The 15,698-nt window shown below is 44.5% G+C and overlaps 1 protein-coding gene across 4 annotated transcripts in view; it reads right to left on the minus strand.

The window, feature by feature from the left end:
- Positions 1 to 15,698, minus strand: part of LOC110491311 (uncharacterized) — a 117,233-nt gene that overhangs the window by 8,200 nt on the left and 93,335 nt on the right. For 2 of the 4 annotated variants that reach the window (XM_036946090.2, XM_036946089.2), the window contains exons 5-7: positions 8,350 to 8,409; positions 6,825 to 6,845; positions 5,396 to 5,548 (exon numbers count right to left, since the gene is read on the minus strand). In XM_036946090.2, coding sequence (XP_036801985.2) covers positions 5,396 to 5,548; positions 6,825 to 6,845; positions 8,350 to 8,409 — 234 coding nt within the window. The remainder of the gene's footprint in view (positions 1 to 5,395; positions 5,549 to 6,824; positions 6,846 to 8,349; positions 8,410 to 15,698) is intronic. The other 2 variants (XM_036946091.2, XM_021564672.3) reach the window with 1 other exon arrangement.

A 15,698-nucleotide genomic window follows, 5' to 3' on the forward strand; every position in this document is an offset into this window, starting at 1 on the left:
TGACGAGAGTACCTTGACACAACGCTGGCCAAACAAGATGTAGCTATAAAACTAAATGAAATTAAAGGGTTCTAGTCTGCCGTGAAGCGTTCATCCATGTATACGGGTAAGAGTGTTCGCTACATCTTCAGATATAAGTTTCTAATTTAGTCAGAAAGTTGTTTTTTATTTGCAAGTTAAAGCATACTGTTCGCTAGCAAACATTAACTTGCTGGCTCGCTAGCTAACGTCAAGTGTATGATCTGTGTAGTAATATTATTCAAATCAGCAATCCATTTGCATTTCTAGTTATAGCCTAATGTTAGCCAGATAACATTGAACTTAGTTTGTTAGCTTTAGCTACCTGCAGATTCATACTACAGCTATGACAATGTTTGTATTGGTAGTAGTATGAGTTGGGACCATGCCGGTTCATTATTCAGCTACCTAGCTAGCTACATGTCTAAACAAAAGAATGCACTTCGGCTGGATAATTACATGACCCATCAAATTCGCCAGGTGTGTCTGGGGGTGATTGCGGCCATCTATTGTATTTCGTGTACATGTCTAGACAATAGTGACCCATCCTCAGTGTGTGAGGGGTGGTTATAGCAGTTCCTTCACATGACCCATCAATTTAGACAAGTGTGTCGGGTAAGCATCATCTAATAATGATAAAATATTAATATAATATTTTTATCTGGACACTTTCTGTTTTTGATGTTGCCTCTATGCCAGTACTGTCACTGTACCGTTTACACATTATGTGTCCTGTGCATGTGACAAATAAACTTAGATTTTATTTGATGAAGTGTGTGTTTACCACATGGCCTCACATGTGAGTCCTTAAATAGATGAGTGTGACTAAGGCTTAAGAGGCTGTGAACAATGCTGAATGGGTGTAGACAAAGAAGAGCTCTCCAGTAGGTTACATATGTGGATCAACAGTAGACAATAACAAGAGACACCTGAGACAGGATCAGTATAACGATGGTGACCCACTCTAGAGATGGCTGATGAGATCAGTATAACGATGGTGACCCAGTCTAGAGATGGCTGATGAGATCAGTATAATGATGGTGACCCAGTCTAGAGATGGCTGACAGGATCAGTATAACGATGTTGACCCAGTCTAGAGATGGCTGTTGAGATCAGTATAATGATGGTGACCCACTCTAGAGATGGCTGATGAGATCAGTATAACGATGGCGACCTAGTCTAGAGATGGCTGATGAGATCAGTATAACGATGGTGACCCAGTCTAGAGATGGCTGATGAGATCAGTATAACGATGGCTGACAGGATCAGTAAAATGATGGTGACCCACTCTAGAGATGGCTGACAGGATCAGTATAATGATGGTGACCCAGTCTAGAGATGGCTGACAGGATCAGTATAACGATGGTGACCCAGTCTAGAGATGGCTGATGAGATCAGTGTAACGATGGTGACCCAGTCTAGAGATGGCTGATGAGATCAGTATAACGATGGCTGACAGGATCAGTAAAATGATGGTGACCCACTCTAGAGATGGCTGATGAGATCAGTATAACGATGGTGACCCAGTCTAGAGATGGCTGATGAGATCAGCATAATGATGGCGACCCAGTCTAGAGATGGCTGATGAGATCAGTTTAACGATGGTGACCCAGTCTAGAGATGGCTGATGAGATCAGTATAACGATGGCGACCCAGTCTAGAGATGGCTGATGAGATCAGTATAACGATGGTGACCCACTCTAGAGATGGCTGTTGAGATCAGTATAACGATGGCGACCCAGTCTAGAGATGGCTGATGAGATCAGTATAACGATGGCTGACAGGATCAGTAAAATGATGGTGACCCACTCTAGAGATGGCTGATGAGATCAGTATAACGATGGTGACCCAGTCTAGAGATGGCTGACAGGATCAGTATAACGATGGTGACCCACTCTAGAGATGGCTGATGAGATCAGTATAACGATGGTGACCCAGTCTAGAGATGGCTGACAGGATCAGTATAACGATGGTGACCCAGTCTAGAGATGGCTGACAGGATCAGTATAATGATGGTGACCCACTCTAGAGATGGCTGACAGGATCAGTATAACGATGGTGACCCACTCTAGAGATGGCTGATGAGATCAGTATAACGATGGTGACCCAGTCTAGAGATGGCTGACAGGATCAGTATAACGATGGTGACCCAGTCTAGAGATGGCTGACAGGATCAGTATAACGATGGTGACCCAGTCTAGAGATGGCTGTTGAGATCAGTATAATGATGGCGACCCAGTCTAGAGATGGCTGATGAGATCAGTGTAACGATGGTGACCCAGTCTAGAGATGGCTGATGAGATCGGTATAACGATGGCTGACAGGATCAGTAAAATGATGGTGACCCACTCTAGAGATGGCTGATGAGATCAGTATAACGATGGTGACCCACTCTAGAGATGGCTGACAGGATCAGTATAACGATGGTGACCCAGTCTAGAGATGGCTGACAGGATCAGTATAACGATGGTGACCCACTCTAGAGATGGCTGTTGAGATCAGTATAATGATGGTAACCCACTCTAGAGATGGCTGTTGAGATCAGTATAATGATGGTGACCCACTCTAGAGATGGCTGATGAGATCAGCATAATGATGGCGACCCAGTCTAGAGATGGCTGATGAGATCAGTTTAACGATGGTGACCCAGTCTAGAGATGGCTGATGAGATCAGTATAACGATGGCGACCCAGTCTAGAGATGGCTGATGAGATCAGTATAACGATGGTGACCCACTCTAGAGATGGCTGTTGAGATCAGTATAACGATGGTGACCCACTCTAGAGATGGCTGATGAGATCAGTATAACGATGGTAACCCACTCTAGAGATGTCTGATGAGATCAGTATAACGATGGCGACCCAGTCTAGAGATGGCTGATGAGATCAGTATAACGATGGTGACCCACTCTAGAGATGGCTGACAGGATCAGTATAACAATGGTGACCCACTCTAGAGATGGCTGACAGGATCAGTATAACGATGGTGACCCAGTCTAGAGATGGCTGATCAGATCAGTATAACGATGGTGACCCACTCTAGAGATGGCTGACAGGATCAGTATAATGATGGTGACCCACTCTAGAGATGGCTGACAGGATCAGTATAATGATGGTGACCCAGTCTAGAGATGACTGACAGGATCAGTATAACGATGGTGACCCAGTCTAGAGATGGCTGTTGAGATCAGTATAATGATGGTGACCCACTCTAGAGATGGCTGTTGAGATCAGTATAATGATGGTGACCCACTCTAGAGATGGCTGACAGGATCAGTATAATGATGGTGACCCACTCTAGAGATGGCTGATGAGATCAGTATAACGATGGTGACCCACTCTAGAGATGGCTGACAGGATCAGTATAACGATGGTGACCCAGTCTAGAGATGGCTGATGAGATCAGTATAACGATGGTGACCCAGTCTAGAGATGGCTGATGAGATCAGTATAACGATGGTGACCCAGTCTAGAGATGGCTGACAGGATCAGTATAATGATGGTGACCCACTCTAGAGATGGCTGACAGGATCAGTATAACGATGGTGACCCAGTCTAGAGATGGCTGACAGGATCAGTATAATGATGGTGACCCACTCTAGAGATGGCTGTTGAGATCGGTTGTAGGCTCAGGTCCTTTACTTTGTTAAACGTTTAGTGAAACACCATGTGAGCTCGGTGTGTGTGTGTGTGTGTGTGTGTGTGTGTGTGTGTGGGCTGTCTGAATAAAAAAAATCCCCTTACAGGAGTTTTAGTAGCACCGACTTTGAGTTGTAGCCTGCACCATAGATTCATATCCCTCCCTTTGTTCCCGTGCCAACAGTGAAGTACAGGGCAGCTATGATGCGATTACACAAGCCTTAAGGAATATTTGCATTACACTTCTGCAATATGATGAAATGAGACCTCATTCGGCTGCAGAAGCCAGCGTAGGACACTGAATCATTACAGAGCGGCTGCTAGAGCGCAGATCAGAGATTCATGTGGTTAAATACTCTAAAAGAAAGGGTGGCTGATGCCATTGCTGCTTCTCTCTAGATAAATGTTTAAGGGGAGACGGTGAGAGTGTGGCGTATATGGTTTTCAGGAAGCGGTGACTTGTCGGACGTTACGGAGGAGAGTGGACGACATGTCATTTTTTATTTTCTGCGGCCTCTCAATTCAGACGCTGTTTATGCCTTCGAGAGTCGAGGCTTTCTGGAAAGGTAGTGAACGCTGGTGCCCTTCTAATGAATAGTATGACACTTTCAGGAGAAAGTGTCGTGTCGTTGCATCTTTAGGGGCATATGGTGTAATCCCTCATGAACGTTTGCCAGTCGAGAAACGAGCCGAGTAACGAATGCAGAGTTTTAACATGCCAGATCAGGCCGTAATTTATGCAGTATAATTTTTAACATGCCAGATCAGGCCGTAATTTATGCAGTATAATTTTTAACATGCCAGATCAGGCCGTAATTTATGCAGTATAATTTTTAACATGCCAGATCAGGCCGTAATTTATGCAGTATAATTTTTAACATGCCAGATCAGGCCGTAATTTATGCAGTATAATTTTTAACATGCCAGATTAGGCCGTCATTTATGCAGTATAATTATTAACATGCCAGATCAGGCCGTAATTTATGCAGTATAATTTTTAACATGCCAGATCAGCCCGTTATTTATGCAGTATAACTTTTAACATGCCAGATTAGGCCGTAATTTATGCAGTATAATTTTTAACATGCCAGATCAGGCCGTAATTTATGCAGTATAATTTTTAACATGCCAGATCAGGCTGTAATTTATGCAGTATAATTTTTAACATGCCAGATCAGCCCATTATTTATGCAGTATAACTTTTAACATGCCAGATTAGGCCGTAATTTATGCAGTATAATTTTTAACATGCCAGATCAGGCCGTAATTTATGCAGTATAATTTTTAACATGCCAGATCAGGCCGTAATTTATGCAGTATAATTTTTAACATGCCAGATCAGCCCGTTATTTATGCAGTATAACTTTTAACATGCCAGATTAGGCCGTAATTTATGCAGTATAATTTTTAACATGCCAGATCAGGCCGTAATTTATGCAGTATAATTTTTAACATGCCAGATCAGGCCGTAATTTATGCAGTATAATTTTTAACATGCCAGATCAGCCCGTTATTTATGCAGTATAACTTTTAACATGCCAGATTAGGCCGTAATTTATGCAGTATAATTTTTAACATGCCAGATCAGGCCGTAATTTATGCAGTATAATTTTTAACATGCCAGATCAGGCCGTAATTTATGCAGTATAATTTTTAACATGCAGAACATTTAAAAAGAGGCAGTGGCAGCTCTATCAGCGTTACTGCTAATGGTGAACTGTGCTGTGGTCGGGACCTACTCAGTCTCTTGAGGGAGGAGTATCTGTTGAGGTCGGCCTTGACGGCGGCCTCGTAGGTGGGCGGTAGGTGGGACAGGCTCTGGAAGGAGCGCGAGGAGGACAGGTCGTATGGCTCCGTCTGTGAGGTCAGGATGCCACTCATCCTAGTGTTCTCTGGGGAGACACAGCAAAACAAACAAGAGGGGGAGAAAATGTTTTCCTAAAAAAAATATACGGCGTCAGACCAAAGGCAACGATGGTAGAGCACCTCTGCTGAGGAAGGGTGGAGGGAGGTACGAGAGGGAGGGGAGGTGGTCATCTGACAGAAACTTGTTTAGGGAGTGTTTGGTAGAGTCTGGGTGGTGGGGGGGGGGGGGGTGAGTTGAAAGTAGGAGATGGGCTAGGGGATGTGGGTTAAGAGGCACTCTGGGAGCATTTGACACTGTCTGGTACAGTAGGTAAAGGGTGTGACAGGAGAGGTGACAACGGCCCCAAAACAATACCAGACCAAACAACAGATGTCTGCTTCACAGTGACCCTGACTGTGACAGTTTGTGTGCTGTCATTTGAGGAGTGGTGGAATGGGGAGAGGGCTAGGACAGGGCAGCGACACGCTTGTCTGACTGATATAATGTGATGCCAGAGAGAGAGATGGGAAAAGGGACTGTGGACCCTCTTCACCCCTTTTTTTTTTTTCTCAAACTCCCCTCTTCAGTTTCTCTCTCCTTCTCTCTCCTAGCTCCTGCTCTCTCCCACTCTATCTATCCCTCCCTCTATTTTCTCTCCATCCCTCCCTGTCTCTGTCTCTCTCTCTCTCTCCTGTGGGCTGTGAGTCTGTCATGCAGAGCAGCAGAGAAGTGGGCAGCAGGGTGCGGCTCATGTCCAGGCTCCAGTGATAAAGTGAGAGAGGGATGAGAGAAAAAAAAGAGGAGAGAATGAGAAGATACAGATGGAAGGAGAGAAGGGGATGGCGGGGTAGGAGAAGAGGGAAGGAGGGAAAGCAAAAAGAGAGAGAAATAGTCAAGAGGGTGGAATAAAGATAGAGATGAAGAGAGAGAGAGCGAGAGGGACGTAAAAAAGGCCAGATGGGAGGAGTTTCGGGAGGGCAACACTGTCCATACTCTCTCAACACAGGGAAAATAGACAATGTGACATGCTGTTAGCTACCTCCAGAATCAGAAACAGACTGCTGAATCACCAGGCACATTACGACTGAGGAATGTGTACTGGGGAAGGTACAACGGCTGAAGGGTGGGCGAGTGGGAGGAAGGGTGTGTTTGAATGGAAGGGTGTGTTTGAATGGAAGGGTGTGTTTGAATGGAAGGGTGTGTTTGAATGGAAGGGTGTGTTTGAATGGAAGGGTGTGTTTGAATGCGAGTACAATTATGTTGATTTATGTGTGAATAAGACTATGTGTGTATAAGTGCGTGTGTGTGTGTGTGTGACTTACCACGTCTCAATGATCGGTGAGCTACCCCACCCAAGTGAAAAACAGACAGTTCAGAAACATGTTGATGGTGTGAAACAGCATTCTGACCAAACCCAGCCAACACACACCCCACCAACACACACCCAGCCAACACACACCCAGCCAACACACACCCAGCCAACACACACCCAGCCAACACACACCCAGCCAACACACACCCAGCCAACACACACCCAGCCAACACACACCCAGCCAACACACACCCAGCCAACACACACCCAGCCAACACACACCCAGCCAACACACTCCTCATTCATGACCATAAGTCCAGGAATAAACTAATGATGTCAACAACTTGTATGTATTTGGAACAGACCGATTATCTAATGTGCCTTTAAATACAGTTATAATGAACCTTATGAATGAATACATAGTTTTTTTTTATCCCCTCTTTGATTGACAGAAAGCCAGTGGTTGCTTCATGGAGGACAGCACAGGTTGCAGTGTATCTAAGCAACACGGCACATTGGTACAACAAGCCCTTTTTATGTGGCTTGTGATTGAAGTGTGTGCCTTTTGATGTGTTTTGATGGAATGAATTTCTATTGTTTCCCAATAGATTTCATAGGGATTTCTTCATGGATCACACGTTGAATTGTCACACACACGAGGAGAAGTGTTCGCGACTACAGCATCTCCTTAAAACCCAGCGGAAGTCCTAGAGGGGAGAGGCTTCCACGCAGGGTTGAGCCAACGCTTGAACATCAGAATACAAGCCAAAGAGGCCAATCCAATGTTAAACAAATACAAAGGCAGTGGATTATCTCTTCTTTTCTTTCTTCCTTGTCCTCTTCTCACCCTTTGTCCTTGTGAAACCAGCTTCCTTATATCTCTCCATCAGCCCCTAAACCCGGCTCTTGTGAATGAATAGAGACAATTGGTATCAGAAAATCCCTAAATTCCATTTGTAATGAAACCGGGGCTGATATCCTCAGCGAGAGCAGAAGGTTAGAATAGAATCTTATAATGACAGGGTCAATCATCTCAGGAGGAACCTGTTTCTGTGGTAGAACCATATAGCCGAGATGCCCTGACCTTAACAGGATGCTACTAGCTTGATGTCCAGCCGATCGTATTTCCCTTTAGCAGGTGACAGACAGAGGCTAGGCCGAGGTTAAATGGCTTTTCATTCGCTCTGTTTAAAGGAATACATTGTCATAGTTATGAAATGTAACACTTCTATGATTCTATAGTTCATTAAAAAAAATTGATATAAGAGAATGGATGTGGAGAGATCGATGAGCAGGCTGGTATCATTAGTAGCATACTGTACAGTATAAAGAATGTTTTAAAGTGAATTCCCAAAACCGGGGCTTGATTTTTCAGGAGAATGGCCATTTGTCTCTGTATAAATAACTCGGTGGCTCTGTTTTCAATATCCACACTAAGTAACGTACTGGGCATGAATTCTCTGTCGTAGCCTATCCTGCAGTGGATACTGTAACATAACCCTGTGTCTGGGTGCAGTGCTGTTAGCTGTCCTTACCATTATGGGTGCGTGTTGGGCTACCTAGAACCACATGGTTGTAGTTGTGCTGGTGGGTACCTGTGAAAACAGCAATGGAGACGATCATTCAACGTGATAAGCATATCAGATATTGTATCTGATCAAAAGTAATGACATGGTTTAATACAAGGGGAGATCTAGTGACGGCATCATTAAAGGGATACAAGGGGAGATCTAGTGACGGCATCATTAAAGGGATACAAGGGGAGATCTAGTGACGGCGTCATTAAAGGGATACAAGGGGAGATCTAGTGACGGCATCATTAAAGGGATAGAAGGGGAGTTCTAGTGACGGCATCATTAAAGGGGAGATCTAGTGACGGCATCATTAAAGGGGAGATCTAGTGGCGGCATCATTAAAGGGATACAAGGGGAGATCTAGTGGCGGCATCATTAAAGAGATACAAGGGGAGATCTAGTGGGGCATCATTAAAGGGATACAAGGGGAGATCTAGTGGCGGCATCATTAAAGGGATACAAGGGGAGATCTAGTGGCGGCATCATTAAAGGGATACAAGGGGAGATCTAGTGGCGGCATCATTAAAGGGATACAAGGGGAGATCTAGTGGGGGCATCATTAAAGGGATACAAGGGGAGATCTAGTGGCGGCATCATTAAAGGGATACAAGGGGAGATCTAGTGGCGGCATCATTAAAGGGATACAAGGGGAGATCTAGTGACAGCATCATTAAAGGGATACAAGGGGAGATCTAGTGACGGCATCATTAAAGGGATAGAAGGGGAGTTCTAGTGACGGCATCATTAAAGGGATACAAGGGGAGATCTAGTGACGGCATCATTAAAGGGATACAAGGGGAGATCTAGTGGAGGCATCATTAAAGGGATACAAGGGGAGATCTATTGGAGGCATCATTAAAGGGATACAAGGGGAGATCTAGTGACGACATCATTAAAGGGATACAAGGGGAGATCTAGTGGAAGAATCATTAATTAAAGGGATACAAGGGGAGATCTATTGGAGGCATCATTAAAGGGATACAAGGGGAGATCTAGTGGCGGCATCATTAAAGGGATACAAGGGGAGATCTAGTGGCGGCATCATTAAAGGGATACAAGGGGAGATCTAGTGACAGCATCATTAAAGGGATACAAGGGGAGATCTAGTGACGGCATCATTAAAGGGATAGAAGGGGAGTTCTAGTGACGGCATCATTAAAGGGATACAAGGGGAGATCTAGTGACGGCATCATTAAAGGGATACAAGGGGAGATCTAGTGGGGCATCATTAAAGGGATACAAGGGGAGATCTAGTGGCGGCATCATTAAAGGGATACAAGGGGAGATCTAGTGGCGGCATCATTAAAGGGATACAAGGGGAGATCTAGTGGAGGCATCATTAAAGGGATACAAGGGGAGATCTAGTGGAGGCATCATTAAAGGGATACAAGGGGAGATCTAGTGGCGGCATCATTAAAGGGATACAAGGGGAGATCTAGTGGAGGCATCATTAAAGGGATACAAGGGGAGATCTATTGGAGGCATCATTAAAGGGATACAAGGGGAGATCTATTGGAGGCATCATTAAAGGGATACAAGGGGAGATCTAGTGGCGGCATCATTAAAGGGATACAAGGGGAGATCTAGTGCGGCATCATTAAAGGGATACAAGGGGAGATCTAGTGACAGCATCATTAAAGGGATACAAGGGGAGATCTAGTGACGGCATCATTAAAGGGATAGAAGGGGAGTTCTAGTGACGGCATCATTAAAGGGATACAAGGGGAGATCTAGTGACGGCATCATTAAAGGGATACAAGGGGAGATCTAGTGGGGCATCATTAAAGGGATACAAGGGGAGATCTAGTGGCGGCATCATTAAAGGGATACAAGGGGAGATCTAGTGGCGGCATCATTAAAGGGATACAAGGGGAGATCTAGTGGAGGCATCATTAAAGGGATACAAGGGGAGATCTAGTGGAGGCATCATTAAAGGGATACAAGGGGAGATCTAGTGGCGGCATCATTAAAGGGATACAAGGGGAGATCTAGTGGAGGCATCATTAAAGGGATACAAGGGGAGATCTATTGGAGGCATCATTAAAGGGATACAAGGGGAGATCTAGTGGCGGCATCATTAAAGGGATACAAGGGGAGATCTAGTGGAGGCATCATTAGAGGGATAGAAGGGGAGTTCTAGTGACGGCATCATTAAAGGGATACAAGGGGAGATCTATTGGAGGCATCATTAAAGGGATACAAGGGGAGATCTAGTGACGACATCATTAAAGGGATACAAGGGGAGATCTAGTGGAAGAATCATTAATTAAAGGGATACAAGGGGAGATCTATTGGAGGCATCATTAAAGGGATACAAGGGGAGATCTAGTGACGGCATCATTAAAGGGATACAAGGGGAGATCTAGTGGCGGCATCATTAAAGGGATACAAGGGGAGTTCTAGTGGCGGCATCATTAAAGGGATACAAGGGGAGATCTAGTGGCGGCATCATTAAAGGGATACAAGGGGAGATCTAGTGGCGGCATCATTAAAGGGTTGGTTCACCCTAAAATGAACGTTTGTCAGATGTTTCCATACCTCAAAAGTGGTCTTTAAATTAAATCAAGCTTAGTTCATTTTCAATGCTATCTGTTACGTTGATCCAGACTTATGAATTGAAGTGTGATCTACAGGCTTCAACCCCAAATGAATAAGAAAGATTAGCACCATGAAAGACCTTTTTTTTTCAGGAGGATATAAAAAACAACTGACACGTGTATATATTCAGATGTAGAGCCTCCCTTTAATGCCCTCTATCCAAGCACATGGATAGAATGATTGACAGAAGACGGAGACAAAAATGGTAATGAGATAAAAAAGAGAGGAAGGATGGAAAATGGGGAAGGATGGAGAGGTGGAGACTCCTCAGTCCCGTCGTAATATAGCCGTTACCGTGTAAAACAATATTCACACATTGACATGTAATATTCACACACACACTGACATGTAATATTCACACACACACACACACTGACATGTAATATTCACACACACACACACACACACACTGACATGTAATATTCACACACACACACACACACACACATTGACATGTAATATTCACATACACACTGACATGTAATATTCACACACACACTGACATGTAATATTCACACACACACACACACTGACATGTAATATTCACACACACACACACACACACACTGACATGTAATATTCACACACACACTGACATGTAATATTCACACACACACTGACATGTAATATTCACATACACACTTACATGGGAGATGAATGCCCTTGTGTGTGTGTGTGTGTGTGTGTGAGTGAGAGATCCAGGTGAAAAAGCAACGATGGCTAGATTGAACACCCGATGCAAAGTGCCATTGAGACACGTTGACTTGGCTGTGTGCTGTTGTGCCTGTTTCAAAATGAATACAGAGTCCACTGCTGTAACACTCCATTTTAAATCTTTCACAGAGCTGAGACGGTGGAGAGGACCTCACTTTCAATATTTATTTTAAAAGATGGAATGTGTCATCAGAGTATATGTGGGTGTGTACAGATGTAGAATCTTAATTTGAGCCAGTTTTCTACAGCAGTAAAATAAAATGCAGCAGCAAGAAAAGTGAAAATTATAATGTGGATTATAATTAATGGACATTTTAGTAGGGGTTGATACATTTTTCCTTAGGACAAATCAAGTGGAAAAGTGGAAATTACAAACGTTATAAACCTTTTTAAATCTCAAATACACTACAAGTTTGCATGTCCTACAGTACAGGCAAACGATTAGCGACAAAAGAGTGATCAAATTAAGATCATACATCTGTATGAGCGTATTTCATTTCTATAAAGTATAGTTTGACAGTTGACATCAGAGTTTGGTTTCTGGAGAGAGAGAATGTTTGCGAAAAAGTCACAGACGCGAGGGCAGGGTTTTCTGAATATATGAATGTGCTTAATGTTCTTGGATATTATCAAACACAGAAACAGATGCCAGGCGTGATTTCTACTGTAATGATATTGTTCTCTAGCTGTAAAACCAAAACACTTTCCAGTCACTCTTTGTAGTTAATCCACACACAGGACTGACACCCCAATTACACCTTTAACTTCAGGCTTGGCCCCACACTGTCAGTGCCCAGAGAGAGAGAGAGCTTTGAGACCTCCATAGAGAAATAGATAGAGACAGTACTGTAGAGAGCCCCATAGTCAGACAGAGAGGAGTCCTGCTGAGCTGAGAGCCCCTGCACTGGTCGTTCATTGATCCCACTGCAATCAGGTGACCAATTAGCTGTGTTGGAGAGAGACAACACATGAGCATGCACACACACACACACACACACACCACTACCACCACCACCCCTGGAGCCCAGAGGCTGGATTTCAGGCTTAAACACCCAGTGCTCTGTCATCCGTTTCGGGCCTATGGTGCAAACTCCTCTCTGGAGGAGATCCAGAAATGGGTTTGTTATTGACCAGGGGAGAGGAGGAGGAGGGGGAGGGCAGGGTGGGAAGTGATGGATGTATTGACATAAGATCCCTATCGTTGGTGTAGAGTGAGTGAGAGTGGAGGGAATATGATCTAGTTACTGACTGAAGTAGCTGGATAGGGGATAGGTTAACCTGACATAGCTGGATAGGGGTTAGGTTAACCTGACATAGCTGGATAGGGGATAGGTTAACCTGAAGTAGCTGGATAGGGGTTAGGTTAACCTGAAGTAGCTGAATAGGGGTTAGGTTAACCTGAAGTAGCTGGATAGGGGATAGGTTAACCTGACGTAGCTGGATAGGTTAACCTGACGTAGCTGGATAGGGGATAGGTTAACCTGACGTAGCTGGATAGGGGTTAGGTTAACCTGACGTAGCTGGATAGGGGTTAGGTTAACCTGACGTAGCTAGGTAGGGGATCGGTTAACCTGACGAAGCTGGATAGGGGATAGGTTAACCTGACGTAGCTAGATAGGGGATAGGTTAACCTGACGTAGCTGGATAGGGGTTAGGTTAACCTGACGTAGCTGGATAGGGGATAGGTTAACCTGACGTAGCTGGATAGGGGTTAGGTTAACCTGACGTAGCTGGATAGGGGATAGGTTAACCTGACGTAGCTGGATAGGGGATAGGTTAACCTGAAGTAGCTGGATAGGGGATAGGTTAACCTGACGTAGCTGGATAGGGGATAGGTTAACCTGAAGTAGCTGGATAGGGGATAGGTTAACCTGACGTAGCTGGATAGGGGATAGGTTAACCTGACGTAGCTGGATAGGGGATAGGTTAACCTGACGTAGCTGGATAGGGGATAGGTTAACCTGAAGTAGCTGGATAGGGGTTAGGTTAACCTGAAGTAGCTGGATAGGGGATAGGTTAACCTGACATAGCTGGATAGGGGATAGGTTAACCTGAAGTAGCTGGATAGGGGTTAGGTTAACCTGACGTAGCTGGATAGGGGATAGGTTAACCTGAAGTAGCTAGATAGGGGATAGGTTAACCTGACGTAGCTGGATAGGGGATAGGTTAACCTGAAGTAGCTGGATAGGGGTTAGGTTAACCTGAAGTAGCTGGATAGGGGATAGGTTAACCTGACGTAGCTGGATAGGGGATAGGTTAACCTGACATAGCTAGATAGGGGATAGGTTAACCTGACGTAGCTGGAAAGGTTAACCTGACATAGCTGGATAGGGGATAGGTTAACCTGACGTAGCTAGATATGGGTTAGGTTAACCTGACATACCTGGAGTAAAATAAACACCTAAAACTAGGCGCCCTATATACTAGTCTTGACCAGAGGAAAAATATATGTCGGGGGAGGTTCTCTTCTGCACTGTTCAACCAATCCAGTAAAAGTGGAGGAGGAGTTAAGATGGAACGTTGCTTTGATGACGTCCAAAAGCTGAAGTCGTGTTGTAGGCTCTCTCTCCATTCCCCATGAAAACCACAACATCTGGTTGTTGGGAACTCTGCAGAGGCTAAGTCAATTTAAAGACGCCTCCCTCTTAGCTGTATCAGTTAATGGTTCTGCCAGCTAAATCTGATAAGGAGAGAAGGAGATAAGTATTGGAACTGAACATGCAATTACACTGTAGATGGATTATTCCTGATTGACACTAACACATCTTGACAGGTTTACCAGGTCTCCAATCTAAATAGGTTTACCAGGTCTCCAATCTAAACAGCTTGACAGGTTTACCAGGTCTCCAGTCTAAATAGCTAAAGGTTTACCAGGTCTCCAATCTAAACAGCTTGACAGGTTTACCAGGTCTCCAATCTAAACAGCTAAAGGTTTACCAGGTCTCCAGTCTAAACAGCTTGACAGGTTTACCAGGTCTCCAGTCTAAATAGCTAAAGGTTTACCAGGTCTCCAATCTAAACAGCTTGACAGGTTTACCAGGTCTCCAATCTAAACAGCTAAAGGTTTACCAGGTCTCCAGTCTAAATAGCTAAAATTAGTATTTTGTTTGTCTGTATCTTGATGACTCAGCTGTTTTTCTGTTAAATGCAAGTCATGTATTAGGCATTCCAAACAAAAGAAGATGATAAACCCGGTTTATGCCGGTTTATGTGGTTGCGAGAGGGTATCTGACATAATCTCTTTTCTTGTAAGCACAGATTGCATCATATTAATCTGCAGTATTTCCACACCTGATCCATCCTGGGACACAGCGCCTCTGTGAGCCTGCATACTAACATCCAGATGGCCTAACAATGACTCACTATCCTGTCGTTTCTATGGCAGGACTTATCCTATCACACAGAACCACGTAGTGATGCTAGAACGGTTGGTAACGGCAGTGTCGATGACAAGTGGTAAATTGACTTTAACACTAATTCTAAATATAATTAGAGCATAAACACCTGGTAATGCATAAACCACCATGAAATATTTCCTTGTTAAAGCTTGGGACTTAAGAATCCTTCTAAACTTCCTGTTAATGTTAATATTAATGACAGTCCATGAGAACGCTCCATCCGTTAGCAATCAGGGCAGGAGGGAAGATGTGTAGGGGGCTGTTGAGGGGCATTTTTCTGGGGGGGGGGGGGGGGGGGGGGGGGTGCAGGATGTGTGGGGGCTGTTGATGGGCTTGGAGGGAGGCAAGGGGTGTCAGAAGGGGTCTCTCTATCCCATTGGCTCTGTTGGCATCCGAATACTGCCAACAACTATCCCCTTCCTTTCCCCCTGCACCTGTCCACACATCCCTAACTTTTTCTCCTTGTCGCACCACAGGCCTGACAGACACTGTGGACTTGGCATTTAACAACTGACAAAGAGTGTTACCATTTAATCGCTAAATGTTAACTGCCATAAAAGCCCAGCTTCCCTCAGTACGGCAGCAGAGGAAACTTTACTT

Source organism: Oncorhynchus mykiss, chromosome 16, assembly GCF_057628025.1.
Source record: "Oncorhynchus mykiss isolate SJ-2025 chromosome 16, ASM5762802v1, whole genome shotgun sequence".
Classification (NCBI taxonomy): Eukaryota; Metazoa; Chordata; class Actinopteri; order Salmoniformes; family Salmonidae; genus Oncorhynchus; species Oncorhynchus mykiss.